This window comes from Podarcis erhardii (assembly GCF_964252035.2).
Source record: "Podarcis erhardii genome assembly, chromosome: 4".
Classification (NCBI taxonomy): Eukaryota; Metazoa; Chordata; class Lepidosauria; order Squamata; family Lacertidae; genus Podarcis; species Podarcis erhardii.
Window position 1 is genome coordinate 77,703,878 of NC_138508.1, and position 17,811 is coordinate 77,721,688.

Consider the following 17,811-nt stretch of genomic DNA (forward strand, 5'->3'; position numbering starts at 1 on the left):
GGAACCAAATAATGCAACTATTTTGTTTTATATTTTGTTTTTAAACTTCTGTGATGAAGATAAGTTTTATCAGTTAGGTACAGTACTTTTGAATGTAAATTGTGTTTTGTGTGTTTGCCAGTGGCAGGTTTGCAGTATAAGTTGCACTAAAAAAATGCACAATGCACTTCTTTTTAAAATAATTCATCCTCAGAAAGCAATTCTAAGAGTGCCTGATGCACTGAAACACAGTTAGGTGTTATAAACTGTGAAACTGAACAAATGCAAGAGATTAAGGCCGCAGTACAGCCTGAATCCCAAATTCTGAAATTCTGAATTTGGGTTTCTGAAACCCAAATTCTAACACTATGTAAAGATGTAAATGGAAAAGCTTTTGTTTCTATTGCCATGCTTTTTACAGTAATAGAAAAGTGGTATGAGAATATACTGCTCTTATGCATTGTCAGAAATGCCCCTCTACTTGATAATTCCAACAGCTCTTTGGATTTAGTTGTTGAAGCTTATCACTTGAAATATATTAATTTATAAATATATATGCACTTTTCTGGAGCATTTTGTCATTTTTGTCTTAAACCTACAAAGTTTGAACAAATAAGTAAATGAGCTCATGATTGGATAGTTACCTCAATACGTTGTTTTCAGTCCAAAATTGTTTTGTTTATTGACTTCAAAATTGAATTTGATCCTCTCAGTAGGTTTTATGGATCTGGATTTTATTTCACAGAAAATACAGTTATATTTGCTTAATAAATGAAAAGATATATATACAGAATGGCAAAGTGTGAAATGAAGCATAAACTGGATGGGGCTATGAAAAAAATATGATTTTGACAAACATTTCCCAAGCAGTTCTAATAGCATAATACATCTTTATTTGGCGGTAAAATGGCTAGTTTTTTCCTGGGTTTGTGCTGCAGTAAGTTTACGGATGCTTTGAAAGCAGAACTGCTGAAGTAATACCTAATCTCTAGTGCCATCTGTTGGAAGATATAAAACACAACTTTCTTTTCAGTTTGCTCTGTACCAACACAGAATACAGTGGTGCCCCGCAAGACGAATGCCTCGCAAGACGGAAAACCCGCTAGTCGAAAGGGTTTTCCGTTTTGGAGGCACTTTGCAAAACGAATTTCCTATGGGCTTGCTTCGCAAGATGAAAATGTCTTGCGAGTTCCTGCGGGGTTTTTTCCCCTTCCCCCCCTTTTTCTAAGCCGCTAAGCCGCTTATCTGCTTATCCGCTAAGCCGCTAATAGCGCTAATCCGCTAAGCCGTCAATGGGCTTGCTTTGCAAGACAAAAAAACCGCTTGACGAAGAGACTCGCGGAACGGATTAATTTCGTCTTGCGAGGCACCACTGTACTTCATGTTTATACAAAAATATCAGTCATCAGCTAACGGTGATTAAAAGCTCTGTGAGAAGAGTTGATCATTTGGAGACAGAGTCCTGTACATACTTACCTTGGATTAAGCCCCACTGAAGATTGCAGAGTAATGTGGGTAGTTTATGCCTCGCATAACAAATATTTTAGGAACTAGGCACCATGACAAAGTGAGGAAGTCCAAACTCTATATAAAATGGAGATTCATCATTGGGCAATATACATGTGATGTAACTATTTATCATTTAGTACAAAAATGTTTGTGATTTATAACATGGCTAAACTACAAGGTTTGCCACCACCACAGGACTCTCGACACAATCACCTCAAACAGCCTTAGGAGTGGTTGGTAATGGTGTGAAAACTCCAATTGATAATCCATATGGCAAGTTGTTCTACAAGTGCCCTTTTAAAATGTGGGGTTTTTTTGGGGGGGGGTTATTGGGTGGTTGTTTTTATTTTTATTATATATTTTTGTGGTTTTATATTTTGATTTTGTTCTGTGCACCGCTCTGAGACCTCCGGGTATAAGGTGGTATATAAATTCAGTTATTATTATTATTAATATTAATAGTGTAAACATTTCACAAGTGTAAATACTCAGCACATGGAAGCTGTTTGGAACAGCCTCTGTGTGGGATGTGCAATCTATAGACCAGCAATTATTTTGGCTGGAATAATGAGCAAATAGACAACAATAACTGAAGACAAGCAGAAAAGATTCTTTTCCCTTTTATTTCCAGATACCAACATTGTTATGTAACTCCAAGAGCTCTTAACTTTCAAGAGAACAATGCAAAGCCATTTTAAACTGCCTTCAAACAAAGCACAATGCGTCCCTGAGGGACTCTTTTTACAGATGTTCTTTGTCCCGAATGCTCCACAGATACGAGAAATGATTCCTAAATGTTTATTCTGCTACATCACATAAGTAGTTAAGATTGTTTTCTGAGCCCGCAGTTTCAAAAGAAACTTTGCAGACCAGTTTTGAACTGTGAGCAGGTAAATGTTCATACGCACATTTCCCTAGGAATTGAGCCTCTTCCTGGACGGCACTAAAGCAAGCAAAGGTTCCTAAGAACAGAATGCATCTACGCTTGGGCAGAGGTACTTAACCAGCTCCCGACTCACCACCTCTTTGCTCTGATCCCCATCTCACCACAGCTACTCTCACATGCTTTGAAATTCTAGCCTTAAATTTTATGACAAATGCAACTGGACTTTCATTTGGAGGGTGTGGAGAGTAAAAGCGGAAGAGGTGCAACCTGGAATACAGAAGCAGCAGGCAAGGAAAATGTTCAACATCATCCCTTTGGCAACCGGCTTTTCAGGATGGTGAGGGCCATCAAGGTTCATTTCCTTGCTTTTGTGTGCAATATGTAGTTAGGCCCTAAATAAATACGCTAAGAATTGCAGCCATAGTACAGATGACAGCTCTATCTTGCCTGTTTTGTAAATGTAAGACACTTTCCCCCCTTATCTGTTTTATTAAATGCTAAAAGATGCCTACACAACTTGTGACCCACTGGATTGAGTGCAGCCTACCAAGCGTTCTTTTTTTTTTTGCTGCCTCCCTCAGATTGCGGTCTACAGTATGCATTCATTTTAATGGGGCCAAGTTGTACAAGCCTGGGCCAATGCCATTTTAACTCAAAAGCAGGTCATTATATTTCAGCTGGAGTTGATTGGACAATTGTTTCTATTTCAAGCAGCTGATCAAAAAGGGATGAATACAAAACAGGGACACCCCTATCTATGTATTTTTGAAGCGAGTTCCATCTACTTGTTTTCAAAAAGGCATACTGTTAGTTTATGGTTTGTGGCTCTTGAGGTTTGAGTTACATATAATACAGATTCCAGCTTCAATGCTCTCATGTTACATCACATTATTACACTTGGTACCAAACCAACGCTCCTGACAAACAAATGATCTCTCCTGACCAGGTAATTCCTCCAAGCCCCCAAACTCAACAACAAAATTGCCGCCAAGCAAGTCATAACTCTCTTCTAAATATGTGGCCACTGTCACAAGCCTCCTTTAAGGATGTCTGCTGCAGAGAGCAGCCTTTCCCCATTCCTGTACTATTTCAAGTATAAAGGACACATGCATTCCTTGAAACACAACACTTCAGTAAACCATAATAAAGAGGAAAAGACTTGCTTAGAATGTCCTGTAGCAAAGGAGGAGGCAGGAAACTCCTTGAAAACCCCCAATATGGACTCTTCCTGCTTTTGAGTCTTTGCTGCGGCTTTCTAAACCCCACAGCTGATGACCCTGAGTGGTAGTATTCTTCCCAAGTCGAAAGCACATTCGTCATTAAGGTCCCCTTCCCCAGTAAGTGTTCAGTGTTAGAATTGTTCCAAACCAAGATGGCACAACCAGTAGAACACCACCTTTAATAAATTGCATGTTAACTACAAATTCATTCCCTCTGCAAGCATATACAAGGACCACAGCCCTGCAGAAAGTCCAAACCTTGCCCTGCATCTTCTGGCAACAATGTGTGAGGCTTGAAGGAAGTCTGCCCCACATTTTGAGATCTAACTGGACCACAGCAGAAACGGATAACATCTCTTCCATTCTCCTTTTTTCTTTTGGAATGACACCAGATACCTGGAGTCAGGTTCTAGTCCTATTGTCATACTTGTTTTTTAAAAAACATACACCAGGATTTGAATCACAATTTAAAATTATCTGAATAGATGTAATGTTCAGCAGCTTTCCCTTTGCACTACAACCAGCAAGATTTCTTATTAGCTGTGTGAATTAACTCCCCTTCACCAGCCTCAAATTTACCTGTTAAGTTTACTGGTCAGGATGAAAGATAAGGGAACTGTTCTTTCCTTGACGCTATAGTGTTTTGTTATAAAGCGTCCCAACAACAGTCCTCCTGAACCCTTAACATTTTCATTTCTCTCAGTTGTGTTGCTTTTGTAAGTAGCAGCACTAACAGCTTATCTCATTTTAACTCTGGCGCCCCTGATGACCGTGTATCGTGATTTGTTGAGGACCATGATGAGAACAGCTATAAATCCCAACAGGCCCCCGAGAATGGGGGGCCCACAAGGGCTGAACTCCTGGGCGATTCCTGACAGAAGAGGGGAAAGTATGCGGCCGACGGCCGAGACCGACTGACCGACACCTATGAGCATACCACTGGCGTGGTCCCCTCCCAAAGTCAGCTCGAGGTCCGTAATGCAAGTACGCCCGATGGTGGTCGAAAATGCTAAAAAGGTGGAGGACAGGACCACTGCCCATACGTTCTTCGAGAGAGAATATATCATCGTGAGCACGCAGGTGAAGATGGTGGACCGCAGTAAGATGGCGTAGGTGTTGTGCTTATATAGTCTTGTAATCGGTCCGAGCAGAAAGCCGGCAGCCACTCCAAGCGCGCTGCTGTAGCTTATGAGGTAACCGGTGAGTTTAGGTTTGATCCCAAACCTCTCTTCAAGTGCCAAGACAAAATTGCTATGGTAAAGCATGACTGCGATCGACATCAGTAGCCGTACCAGGAAGACGTCCCGCAGATCGGAACGGGTAATGCTGCGAATCCTCTTCAACACAGAGACAATCTGAGCCCAAGAGGTCTGGGGGTGTGTACTGTTCCTTGTGGCTTCGCAAGATAGAGGGTCCTTCTGCAAGCTGAGCTTTGCCACTGGTAAGGGACTGCCTTTTGCTGGGTTAATAATGCTCCAGTCATTACCATGCTTTTTCTTTTCAAGCCATAGCAGAATCCAGAAAAGACCTGCAAAGGAAATTGAGACACCTTTACAAATCGTGGCTGTGCTGCCGGTTTTCTAGAAATAACCTAGTGCCCATCGAAATGTATTACACAGGCCCGACGTAAGATGGAGCCAAACTTTGGGGGCAAGGCAGAGAAACTGTTGTGGGCAACATATGCATGCCACAACCAAGTGCACACTGCTACCTATTATATTGGAAATAAATACAAAAATTGTCCAGTAGCACCTTAGAGACCAACTAAGTTTGTTCTGGGTATAAGCTTTTGTGTACATGCACACTTCTTTTTACCCAGAACAAACTTAGTTGGTCTCTAAGGTGCTACTGGACAATTTTTTAATTTATTTCGACTGCGTCAGACCAACACGGCTGCCTACCTGAATCTATTACATTGGCTACAGCAGAATGCTGCCTATGGAGATCTGACAATTACTTGTAGGGCAAATGGATGTCAATTGGCCAAAATGGCCCAGAGGACAAATGGAGAGGGTCTGTGAGGTTCCCCTTCCGTAATTGATGCAACTATTGCAGTTGGTCAATAAATATACAAAAGACTGATAACAATAACAACATTTATTTTACAGATAGGTAGCCGTGTTGGTCTGCCATAGTCATAAGATATCTGACTATTCCATAGATATCCATAAGATATCTATGGAATAGTCAGACTATTCCATAAGATATCTGACTATTCCATAGTCAAAGATATCTGAAGAAGTGTGCATGCACACGGAAGCTCATACCAAGAACTGACTTAGTTGGTCTTTAAGGTGCTACTGGAAGGAATTTGTTTTGTTTTAACATTTATATTGTAAAAGGAGGGGCATCAAGAGAAAAATATCAAGCAACATACCAGCATTCAAGATGAAGATGGAAGCACAGATGAAAGCTGTGATATAAAAGCCACCCTCGAGCTCTGTAAGGTAGCCTCCAACAACAGGCCCCAGAATGAAACCAATACTGGCAGCGGCGTTGAAATGTCCTATTACTCGGAGGCGGTCCTTCTCAGAAACCAAGTCAGAGATGAGAACTTTGGAAACTGAGTGTGTGTGTTTGAAAATACCTAGAAACGAACGAGAAATGTGTTTAGAGAAGAAATTTACTTAGAGAAGTGCAGATCCCAAACTGTCAAACCCATGTCATAAAGGCAGCAGAGAAGCAAAGAAAAGTTGAAAATGCAATAAATAAAACTATAATATCAGCCTTTAAAATATTGCAATTCATGGTTTCTATCACATTTTTATTCTGCCTTTCCCTCAAATCCTCACAAAGGCCCTGTGAGCAAGGTTCAGCTGAGCTTGCGTGCGACAGGTCCAAAAGTAACTAACCAGCCTCCTGACTGAGTGAAGATTTGAACCCGGATCTCCCTGGTGCCCTTTACTCACTAGGATGTACTTTTTGCAACTGACTGCTATTTCTGTTCTTGTTTAGAGATTTCCCATACCTTTAGCAAACAACCGGCGGGAGATACTTTGCAATGTTGCTAGCTTTACTACAAGGCTGGAGAACAAGATGCTCCCACTTTGCTAACCAATGACGCCATAATGAAATTAAAAGGTTGCATTTTGGGAACTTTTGACTGTGGCAACAACAACAACAACAAATGTAAGCTACCCTAGGAAGGAAGGTTTTTTTGAAGGATAAAGCTATCCTAAAAGTAAGAATAGCCCTACACTGAATAATTCTATCACTCATAGCAAGAATGGGCATACCATGGCCCTCGTTTCAAATCTTGTCCCCTTAATTAAAATGGGAGAAATATAGCTTTCCCACTGGGGAAAAATGGTATTAAAAGTGCTTAACTGGCTCTATTACATATAATGCATTTAACTCTTCAGAATTTGTGCTTCTCAGAAGTAAGAGGAATGAAGTATGCTATGATTATCCACTACTGATTGAAAGATGAACTGAGCTCGGGTATGAATAGCCAAGCAGCTACTTACCCACAAAAATCCGGGCAACAGCAAATAAAACCACATTGCTGGAGACACTAAGCATAAAATAACCCAATGCGCTGAAGATAATGCAGACAAGTAGGCAATAAGGTCTTCCCACCACATCACTCCAGGATCCCTGGATAATACAGAAGGAGCCTGTTCAAATCAACACAGCTGCCTACTTCCTATTTCCATGGAATTATAAATAACACTAATTGAAGGGGTGGGGTTGTTGCTCCACCCTTTTCATTAATGCGTTCTGATAATAATTTCACTCTCTTAGCATAGTGTGACAATAACAGTTAAGCCAAATAAAGAAGTTGATATTTTAGATAGATAGTGGCACTGACTGGTACTGAGCACGGGTATGATTACAAACGTAAAAATGTGTTTTGTGATATCTGGTTTGAACAAGCAATTTTTGCTTGGGTTGGTGTTGGAGCTATAGAAAAGGAGGGGGAGACATAAACATTTGGTTATAGGCTGGGATTAAGGGGGGGGGGAGGAAGAACCTAAATGCCACCATTTAGGGACCCCATCCTGTAAAAGCTACATCCTGTAATACATCCTGATGTATTAGATATTTTTTTAGAACTGCAGTAACAACAATAAATAAGTAAAGTCCAGCTACAGAAAGGGCAGCTTCTTATTTTGAAGTACATGCGGAAATTTCAAAATTAATCTGAAGTAATGGTTTAATTACTCTGTTATCTCCAAAAATAAAGGCAGCCCAAGAGGCTACCTATAATGCACAACAAATTGCTTTTGAAATTGAGGAGTTTCAAATACAGTTTGCCATATGGTGGTCATTTGTTGAACAACAATGGAAGCTCCCCTACATTTGTTTAGCAGACAGGGGTCCACTGTCCCTCAGACCTTGTCAGGGTCCGGAATATATTTTGGAAAAAGAAAATGAACGAATGCCTATGCCCCACAAATAACCCAGAGATGCATTTAGAATAAAAGGACACATTCTACTCATGTAAAAACCGTCCACGGGCCGGATTTAGAAGACGATTCAGGTGGATCCGGCCCCAGGCCTTAGTTTGCCTACCCATGGAGCTCTTAGATGCCAGCTCTGTCACTATGCATCCCACTCAAAAAATACACTTTTAATTTGATCAGTTTTTATCACATCACTTCCACAGCATATGTATGTATTGTCGCACTAACCTTATGGGACAGGCTCAGCTGAGAGATACTGACTTACTCACAGCGACCCAATAAGCTAAAGAATTCAACAAGAAATTGAAGCTGGAATGCCTGTATTTAAACACAACATTCTATCTACTGCATCACACTATTCCAGACATTAAAAATGGTGACCAAACTTACCACTAAGGTACTGGAAATGAGCTGCAGAACGCCATATAAAGATCCTAAAAGTGAAGGAAGCATTTTTAAAAATCAGAGTAGAATTATAACTTCATAGACTTTCTTTTTTAAAAAACCTTTATGTATGCAATTCTAACTTTTATTTACGCAATTTACCAGCTTTTATATACACATCTTATGTTATCCACCACTTAGCTCTTTTCCTAAGACTTCCCAATCCATCTCTCTGGGACATTCTAGGGAAATCTGGATCTGAGGCATATCCTGATATTTCACCCATTATCATCTCAAGTCTTCCTTTTTTGATGTTATCTGCTGCTCATATGTTAACTCCTACTTGTAGGTTAAATTGCATATTGTACCCTCTAAAATAATCTCCAAAACACCTCCACTCTTCTCTTTAACTCATCCTTATTCCTTAGTTTCCTGGTCGTGGTTACTAGTTATATGTATTCTATCAATTTGTTCTGCCAAATTTATTTTGTGAGTATCTCTTCTCCTGCTCCCCATTTGTTTGCATATACGGTACTATTTTAGCTGGCGCGGTTGCGTACAAAAAGATATCGAGTGCCTTTTGCAAATTTTCAGTGAAGGGGCAAAATATATCCTGACTTGTTCCAGCTACAAACTTTGGCTCACTGACTCTTCCGGCTAGGTAATTTAAAAATAAAATTAAAAAATAGGAAAAATCCCACCATTTAGTGAGTCTGTGTCAAAGACAGATGAAAGAAGAGGTATGAATAACTCACTGAAAGAAGCCAAGGTATGCCTTATATTTTCTGCAATACTTGGGATGTGTCAAAGACAGATGAAAGAAGAGGTATGAATAACTCACTGAAAGAAGCCAAGGTATGCCTTATATTTTCTGCAATACTTGGGATATGATGCCAGACAAATCTGTGTGGGGTTGCCTTCCCACAAATTTGTGTGGGAAGCTTGAATCCACTGCTTGAGCCCAATGGAACTCTGCAGCCGTGGAACATTGAACCAATCAGGAACAGTCTATGAACCAATGCCATTTTAACACACCTTTCCCAACATGGTGCCCATCAGATTTAGAGACAGCAACTCCCATTAACCCTGTTTAACATGGTCAAGGGCCAAGGTTGGTGGGAGCTGCAGTTCAACAACACCTGGAGGGCCACAACTTATCTGTCCTTGATTCAGACATGGGCGGCAGATGGCAGCTGATCTTAAGAGGCCACGACAGGATGCAGTTTGTACTGGGCAAGTACAGTGCATAGTTACATATACTAAAGGCCATAATTGTGCACAGCAAAACTTCAGAACTTTCAGAACTTTGAGAAATAGCATGTTTCTAAATTTTACTAAAAGAAACTGTCAGGGGCTCAGGAGCAGAAGCACAGGGAAGGGAGGAAATGGAGAGCGAAGGGGAAGAATCTGAGGGCAGCGTAGGAGAAGATGACAGTGGCCCGAGAGATTCCATGAGCCTCTCCAGCGAATCGGAAGATTCACAGAAGGGGGCGCCGGTGGCCAGGGCAAGGGGGGTCCCAAGGGGGACACTCCAGAAGCAAGGGGCCAGCGGGGACTCCCAGAGCAGCAGTTGGAGATCAGGACCAGCTTACCCACCAGAGCATAGTGGGGGGGAAGAGTCCCAGGTATCGGGGGCAGCGTATCCCCCAGCAGGGAGAGAAGATGAGTCAGGGCTGACCACGCCTCCATCGGAGAGTCAGGCAACGGAGGGGAGGTCAGGTCCAGCCAGCATCCTGGAAGAGGGAAGCAGTGATAGAAGCAGTGTAACGGTCAGGAGGAAGGTCACTGGGTTGGCGCGAGAGCCAAGTTCAAATGTACAGGCGAGCGGGACAGCAGAGAACGAGGATTGGGAACCAGGTCCTAAAGCCCGCCAGAGGCAGGGGGAGGAGTCAGGCGACTCAGCGTCAGAAGAGTCCAGAAAGGGGAATGCCTCAGCGGACAGGAGGACCCAGAGGAGGAGAGAGCAGAGGAAGAGGTGGAGCAGGGCTAGAATCATAAACTGGTGTCAGGGGGGAGGAGATTCAGACGGAACTTCGGCGGTCTAGGGTTTAAGACGTAGAGCTGCGCGCTACGGCTTTGAAATGGAAACTGAACTTCAATAAAGACTTTTGTATATAACAACGACCTGGCGTTGGTCCTCTGTGAGCTGGGACCTGATGCTCTCATGCATAAAGTAGTTTGGAATAATTCACTTTGACTTGCACATGGGAATATAAATTGTGTGAAAACAGTGGTGAGAAAGAAAAAAAGAAACCGTCTTCAATAAATTAGAGCACAGGTACATCAGTGCAAATTACTGGAATAGGTTCAGGAGAAAAAGAAGCATTTCTTCACATAAAACATACGAATTTCACTATCATAAGCTGTGGTGATGGCCATCAACTAAGCATACTCAAGCTGCGATGCTAAGGAAGGGGAGGCAAGCCCCAGAGATTGATTGCCTTAGACAAAGCTCTCATCAGGGCTCTTATCAGCAGAGTGGAAACAAAGGCAGATGAGCACTTTTGCATTTTTCTGCGCTTTTTCTGGTTGTTGATTTTTTAAACCAACCAACTAACCAACCATTTCCTTCCCACTGGAAACTGTAGGAAATTCACAAAGTTTTCTAAATATCTTCCCAGTTTGGGAACATCCTGTGTTGCTAATATGGTTTGGATCCAGGCCAATTCTTGGTCTTGCCCAACATGCCCCCAAACTGTTTCCAACACCCCCCCCCACCTGCCTTTGGCTCTACCAATGCCAGAGCTCTGGTGGTAGTTAGAGGTTTCTACAAAAGGTTGGCTCTAAAGTTAGAGGTGGAGTTCTGAGATATTATATGATTCCCAGCATGTTCTTGGTAGGATTCTTCCTTACAGATTTAATATCTAAACAGCAGTTGTAGTGGATTTCCCCCCTATGGTATAATTCAGCTCAGTTTCTTCCTGCCTTACTAGTAACGTAATGCAAAATGTAAATGACAACTGGTTTAGTCATTAGACATTCTGTTTCTTTTATGATAATCACAAAGGGTGATATCCAACTATGTAATGCTCAGAGAAGACCCACTGAAATAAAGGGACTTGCCCACGTGACTTTAGTGTGTGGGCAGCTGGTATGGGAGGGAAGGTATTCCTTCAAATACTTAGGTCCCAACCTATTTAGGGCTTTAAAAAGAAGCACCAGCACTTTAAACTGGGCCCAGAAGTCAATAGGCAGCCAGAGAAGTTCTACGGTTGGCAAGAAATGATGCAAGTAAATAATCAAAACTCTGGTCAGCACAACCTGCACTAACTGAAGTTTCAGAACCATTTTCATAGAGAACACAGTGTATAAGAAGAAGAAAAAGAAGAGGAGTTTGGATTTGATATCCCGCCTTTCACTCCCTTTAAGGAGCCTCAAAGCGGCTAACATTCTCCTTTCCCTTCCTCCCCCACAACAAACACTCTGTGAGGTGAGTGGGGCTGAGAGACTTCAAAGAAGCATGACTAGCCCAAGGTCACCCAGCAGCTGCATGTGGAGGAGCGGAGACACGAACCCGGTTCCCCAGATTACAAGACTACCGCTCTTAACCACTACACCACACTGGCTCCCACACTGTATAATGCTTTGCAATACTTCAGGGGGATGTAACAAGCGTATGGGTAACTATGGCCAGACTATCTCCGTCCAGAAGTCTCAGCTGGACACACCAACCCAAACTGCTGAAAGGCGCTCTGTGCTAAAGGCTTTCAAGTAAGTCGGTTGTTCAAGAGCCAGCCTTGTGATGTCACAGACTTTCAAGAAAAGGCTCTCACTGCTGGCTGCTTAGCAGGGTATAGGGAAGTCTTTCATTTTCTATCCCCAGGTCCATTAACAACTGTTGCTAACTTAAATGCCAACTTGCACATTTTTATACCGGAGGCTTCTGAGTGAGACCCTGCTGCTTCGGACTGGCTGGTTTCCACAGCCTTTCGCTGAAAAGGAAGGCACACTTCCTCCAATTGCTTACAAGGTTAGATGACGTGCTCACCTACCACTCCTGCAACTGTTGGGCTTGCTCCTATAGACTTGATGTGAAGGCTTAATAAGGGGACAATCATGCTGACACCAAAGAAATCCTGGAAACAGACAACACAGATTTTCAGCGACTTAAGCATATATATACCCAGCCCAGTTATGCACTGTGATGTACAGTTATGTATTGTCACTGTAATTTCACAGCAACTTTTGCACAACACGGAAACCTATTATGCTTTTGCTTCACGTTCTATTGTTGCATCCCAAGGAAAAGACCTGTCCCGGTAATATAAAACAAATATGACTACACTTGCTTATAAAACTCCATTTAAGGAACACCTCTGGACTATGGGGGTGGGGAGGGTGTGCGAATTATGTGGCATGGTTGCTGAATGTAGTGTGTACACCTAATGGTGTACGCCATTAGGATTTTAGGCCTGAAGGAACTCTTCAAGACAGCATTGTGCATCACTTCACTTACAGATGTGATAAACTAGCCCTACTGCATCTGAGAGCAGGGGGCTGTCCTGCTCATTCTGCAGTGGCATGGTCCTGGACATGTGCCCCCCAAATCATCCCTGGTGGTACCACTGTACCATTTGATTAATTTTCAGTTACAATCCAATAATAGCATTATTATAACACCAAATTATAATACAATTACAGTGGTGCCCCGCAAGATGGAAAACCCGCTAGACGAAAGGGTTTTCAGTTTTGGAGGCGCTTTGCTAAACGAATTTCTCTATGGGGTTGCTTCGCAAGACGAAAAAATCTTGCGAGTTCCCGCGGGTTTTTTTCGCTTTTTTCCCCGCTTTTCCTAAACTGCTAAGCCGCTTAACAGCTGATCCGCTGATAAGCCGCTTCTCAGCTGATCGCTAAAAGCCGCTAGACCACTAATAGCGCTAATCTGCTAAACTGTCAATGGGCTTGCTTCGCAAGACGAAAAAACCGCTAGACGAAGAGAATCGCGGAACGGATTCTTTTCGTCTTGCGAGGCACCACTGTACTAATACCAATCATTCAAATGCCGAATTACATAACTGAGGTGCCCCCCTACCCCGCATGCTAGATTTGATGGTTTGATGACTTTTCTTTATTTCTGTGTTCCAAACGGCTGTGTACATTTGGTGCTTATGGTCATAGCTGTCAACCTTCCCTTTTTTTGCAGGAAATTCCCTTATTCCAGCACCCTTTCCTGCTGCTATCCCGGATTGTTAGATATTCTGTAGACTGTCCCAGGGACAGGTGAAGCTGCTGATCCCTTATTTTCAAATCTGAAAGTTGACAGCTATGCTTATGGCATGTGCGCATGCACACGAAAGCTCATACCAATAAACTTAGTTGGTCTCTAAGGTGCTACTGGAAGGAATTTTATTTTTTATTTTGTTCCTAAAACATTGCCATCCCTAGCCAGCAGTCAGGGACGATGGGGGAAACTGTAGTCCAAAAGCAGGTGGGAGGCCCAAGTTTGGGGGAAGAAAAGACTGTTTTTTCAGTGGCAGGATTTATAGCTGGCGAGGAGCCAGCGGTGCAGTGCGCGCGCGCGCCTCTGAACATGTGCAGAGTGCATTCTCCTCGGGAGGCACGAATTCAAGGGGGGGGGTGTGTTTTTTTCTGAGAGAGGTCTCTCCTCTCTCTCCCCGACCCTCTCAGGGGGCTTCGCCTGCCGGCCCCGGAGTCTCCCCCGGTCTCCTTGCCCGCCGAGGCCCAGCTCACCAGGAAGCCCACGGCGTAGAGGCAGAGGACGAAGCGGCTGGGCCAGGCGACCCCTCCGCCGCCGCGCAAGGACGACGTCGACGGCACCGAGGGCATCCGCAGCGGCGTCGCCGCCACTACCACCTCCTCTTCGGCCGACTCCGCCCCCGTCTCGGCCCCCCGCGCGGCGAAGGGGCCGCCCTGCAGCGCCGGCGGCACCCGGTCCCTGCCGCGCCTCCCACTCGCCATGCGAGGGCGGAGGAGCCGCGGGGACCAGGAAACGGGGAGAGACAACCGGCGCAGCGGCCGGGAGAACAGCGGGGAGGCTCCGCCGGGGAGCGGCAGCCGCTCCGCCCCGCCCCCGGAAGGCGGGGCCTAAGAGAAGTTCCGCGCCTGCGCAGCGCCCGCTCGGCGTTCTGAGAGGAATCATCATCCGCTTGTGAGGAGAGGGAAGGAGAGGATGGGCGGGGCATATAGGCTCGTCAGGGCTTTTTGCCGAACTTGGGTCGCATAACCTCCCATCAACCCCGAATACAGGTCTTGCGAGCTAAAAGGACGATGGGAGTTGTAGTCCGGTGTTGCCTCAAACTTGGAGCTTCCGCTGCCGTTGGGCTACAACTCCCATCGTCCCTGACCTGGTCGCTAGGGATGATGGGAGTTGTAGTCTTTGGAGAACCCCACACTGGGCTAAATAAGCTTCATTTCAGCAAGAGGTTGGACGCGGTGACCCTCGTCGTCCTTTCCAGCGCTAAAGTTCTGTGACAGAAATACTTCCCCCTTCCCCCTTTTGTAAAATAAAAATATAAAAACGTCTCTCACAGCTTTGTGACATTTCGGCTGGATGACCTAATAAAGTTGGCTTTGGAGTGTTTTCTCAAATCCATTATCCTGATTTTTGATTAAAGAAAAAGGGCGTATTTATCCTCATGAATTATATATCGAACTGCAAGATTTTTAGTGGGGGCAATTAGAATAAGATCTATTATTTGATTATGGATGTAAAACCCCCAAATGTATTTTCTGTAGTTAAGTTTTTACCTCTCTTCAGTTTATTTTATTTTATTGCTGATGCACAGTGGCGTAGCGTGGGGGGTGCAGGCCGCACCGAGCGCAACATGGGGGGGGGCGCTCGCCGCCTCCGGAGTCGCCGAAGAGCCTCGGGCGCAGGCTGTAGCAGAGCCCCATGGCAGCAGCCCAGGCAGCAGCAAGAAGAAGCTGGCAGCGGCGGCAGGTTAGGGGTTAGGGACGCAAATTACTTGCCTTGCCCCGGGTTAGGGGGCGCAAATTACTTGCCTTGCCCTGGGTGCTGACAACCCATGCTATGCCGCTGCTGATGCAAATAAAGATTCTTATGATTCTGATTCAAACTGTGATCAAAGAAGAACCCCTTGTTCTTCTGGATGGTAATAGAAATGTGTTAAGGAATGTGGTTGGTGTGCATAGGCAGCCTGGGCAATTGCAATCTGGGCCAGTGCTGGATTTATGTATAAGCTAAACAAGCTATAGCTTAGGGCCCCACTCTCTTGGCCCCCCCCCAAAAAAAAAATTAAAGAAAAAACAATAACCCTGGATGTACATTTCCAAAATATAAGATTAAAAAACAAATAAAATAAAATCTACATATAGCAACAGTGTTTTGTGTTGTGTAGGCTGCTATTTGTTATGTGCAAATAGTTTAGATACCAATTAGGTCCATAAATTGTTGTTTAGTCGTGTCCGACTCTTCGTGACCCCATGGACCAGAGCACGCCAGGCACTCCTGTCTTCCACTGCCTCCCGCAGTTTGGTCAAACTCATGCAGGTAGCTTTGAGAACACTGTCCAACCATCTCATCCTCTGTCGTCCCCTTCTCCTTGTGCCCTCCATCTTTCCCAACATCAGGGTCTTTTCCAGGAAGTCTTCTCTTCTCATGAGGTGGCCAAGGTACTGGAGCCTCAGCTTCACAACCTGTCCTTCCAGTGAGCACTCAGGGCTGATTTCCTTAAGAATGGAGAGGTTTGATCTTCTTGCTGTCCATGGGACTCTCAAGAGTCTCCTCCAGCACCATAATTCAAAAGCATCAATTCTTTGGCGATCAGCCTCCTTATGGTCCAGCTCTCACTTCCATACATCACTACTGGGAAAACCAAAGCTTAAAATATACGGACCTTTGTTGGCAAGGTGATGTCTCTGCTTTTTTTTATATGTCCATAAATTACCATATAGCATATATTCAACACAAAAAAACAGTGACAATTTCTTGTTGACAAAGGACAGCTGGACATATAAAGGGCCTCATTACCTTCAGTCCTCATCAAACCTAAATCCGGTCCTGACTGGATGCCGAGCAAAGCGGTATTGTGAACATATCCGCAGTCTGGATACAATTTAAGATGTTCAGTTGAGCTTTCTTCTACATAAGCCTGCATATAGGATTGCAACGGAAAGATAGGCACAATATGCCAGATCGAACCCCAGGAAACGCAAAGTGTGTGTATGGTTAACCAAACATATATTTGGCCCAGTAACTTCTCCATTAAGAAAAAAAAAATCTGAATCTTAAAAGATTTTATCTTTATCAGGGGAGCGAATAATTGTTTCCATAAGGCTGGAGGCCATGGCTGTAAAGGCTACAATTTATTTCTTACAGTGAAACATCAGGGCTTAATTTTAGTGTAAGAGATGCCACTGCGAGATTTCCCACAAAGATTCATGAGGTGGGCAGTGTTTATTTTGTTAGTTTCATAAGCAAAACGTATGAAACAGCGACCTCTGAAAGTGAATTGCACAGCTTTCGAAGAATGGAATTCTAAAAGTTTTACAAAATGGCAGGACGTGGGCGGTAGGTAGAGGGTAACTGTGGTCTGTGGTGGACATTGTAGGAGAGTCAAAGGAAGTTGTTTTGGTCCCCCCCCCCCCCGCAGGTTTATTGCAATTGTACATTCCGTTTCCTAAAAGGTCTAAACTTTCACAAAGGTGGGAAAAAAAACATTGCCATCACTTCCACTGATTCAGGGACACTGAATATGCCTGAAATTCTCTTATTTAGATATTCAATATATATATTTATATGTAACAAAGCAGTTAACACATGTGGGCCTTAGAGAGGTTTAAATTTGAGGCATAGTTTTGACATAAAATAGAAAAAGGATTCTGAAATGTGGCTAAAAAGCTGAATGTCTTTGTCCTTTATATCAGAGGTCACTATCATGGTGCTCAGAAACCTTTGCATCCACAAAGGTCTTCAGTAGCACCTACAGGGTCCCGCCTCTCCACTGTTTCCCTTCTGATTTGGCCTGAAGGAAGCACAGCGTTGCCACCAATGGAATAGCTTGTCAGGCATGCATGTTTGCCAATGACTGCTTCTCCTTTTTTTTAGCAAATGCGCCAAGTCTACTGGTGCTGGTCCTGCTGCTATGAAGTAGACTCTAGCTATGGGTTTGGGATTAAAGCAAAAAATTTCCTTTTCTGGGGGTGGGGTGGGAGGGTGGGTGGAGCAAGAGGTTGACAGATTGTCACTTTAAAAAAATTTATTAATTTATTTAACATAATTATTGCAAAATGTAATGAAAATATTGCAATACATACAGACACACCGACATACATACATACATATTTCAGATAAGCACACACATATAAAAAAAAACAACAAAGGAGAAAAAAAGAAAAAGAAAAAGAAAAAGAAAAAATAGAAAGAAAAAAGAAGAAGAAAAGTTGGAAGAATTTCTTCCAAATTTCTTCTACAAATATCTCAATATGAAAATATTAATAAAATTTC

General features: G+C 43.5%; 1 protein-coding gene and 1 long non-coding RNA gene across 4 annotated transcripts in view; both read right to left on the bottom strand.

The window, feature by feature from the left end:
- Positions 1-17,811, bottom strand: part of LOC309339953 — a 581,040-nt gene that overhangs the window by 14,018 nt on the left and 549,211 nt on the right. The gene's annotated exons all lie outside the window — the stretch shown is intronic.
- MFSD9 (major facilitator superfamily domain containing 9) lies at positions 2,097-14,499 on the bottom strand. Of its 3 annotated transcripts, none has more exons than XM_081858167.1 (6): positions 14,076-14,499; positions 12,377-12,460; positions 8,391-8,434; positions 7,062-7,191; positions 5,972-6,181; positions 2,097-5,122 (listed from the first exon to the last, which is right to left on the bottom strand). In XM_081858167.1, the coding sequence occupies exons 1-6, from the start codon at positions 14,485-14,487 to the stop codon at positions 4,332-4,334; spliced, it is 1,671 nt and encodes a 556-aa protein (XP_081714293.1). In that variant the 5' UTR covers positions 14,488-14,499; the 3' UTR covers positions 2,097-4,331. The 3 variants fall into 3 exon arrangements, with proteins under 3 accessions (XP_081714293.1, XP_081714295.1, XP_081714294.1); XM_081858169.1 differs by having other exon boundaries at positions 12,373-12,460; positions 14,076-14,371; XM_081858168.1 differs by lacking the exon at positions 12,377-12,460.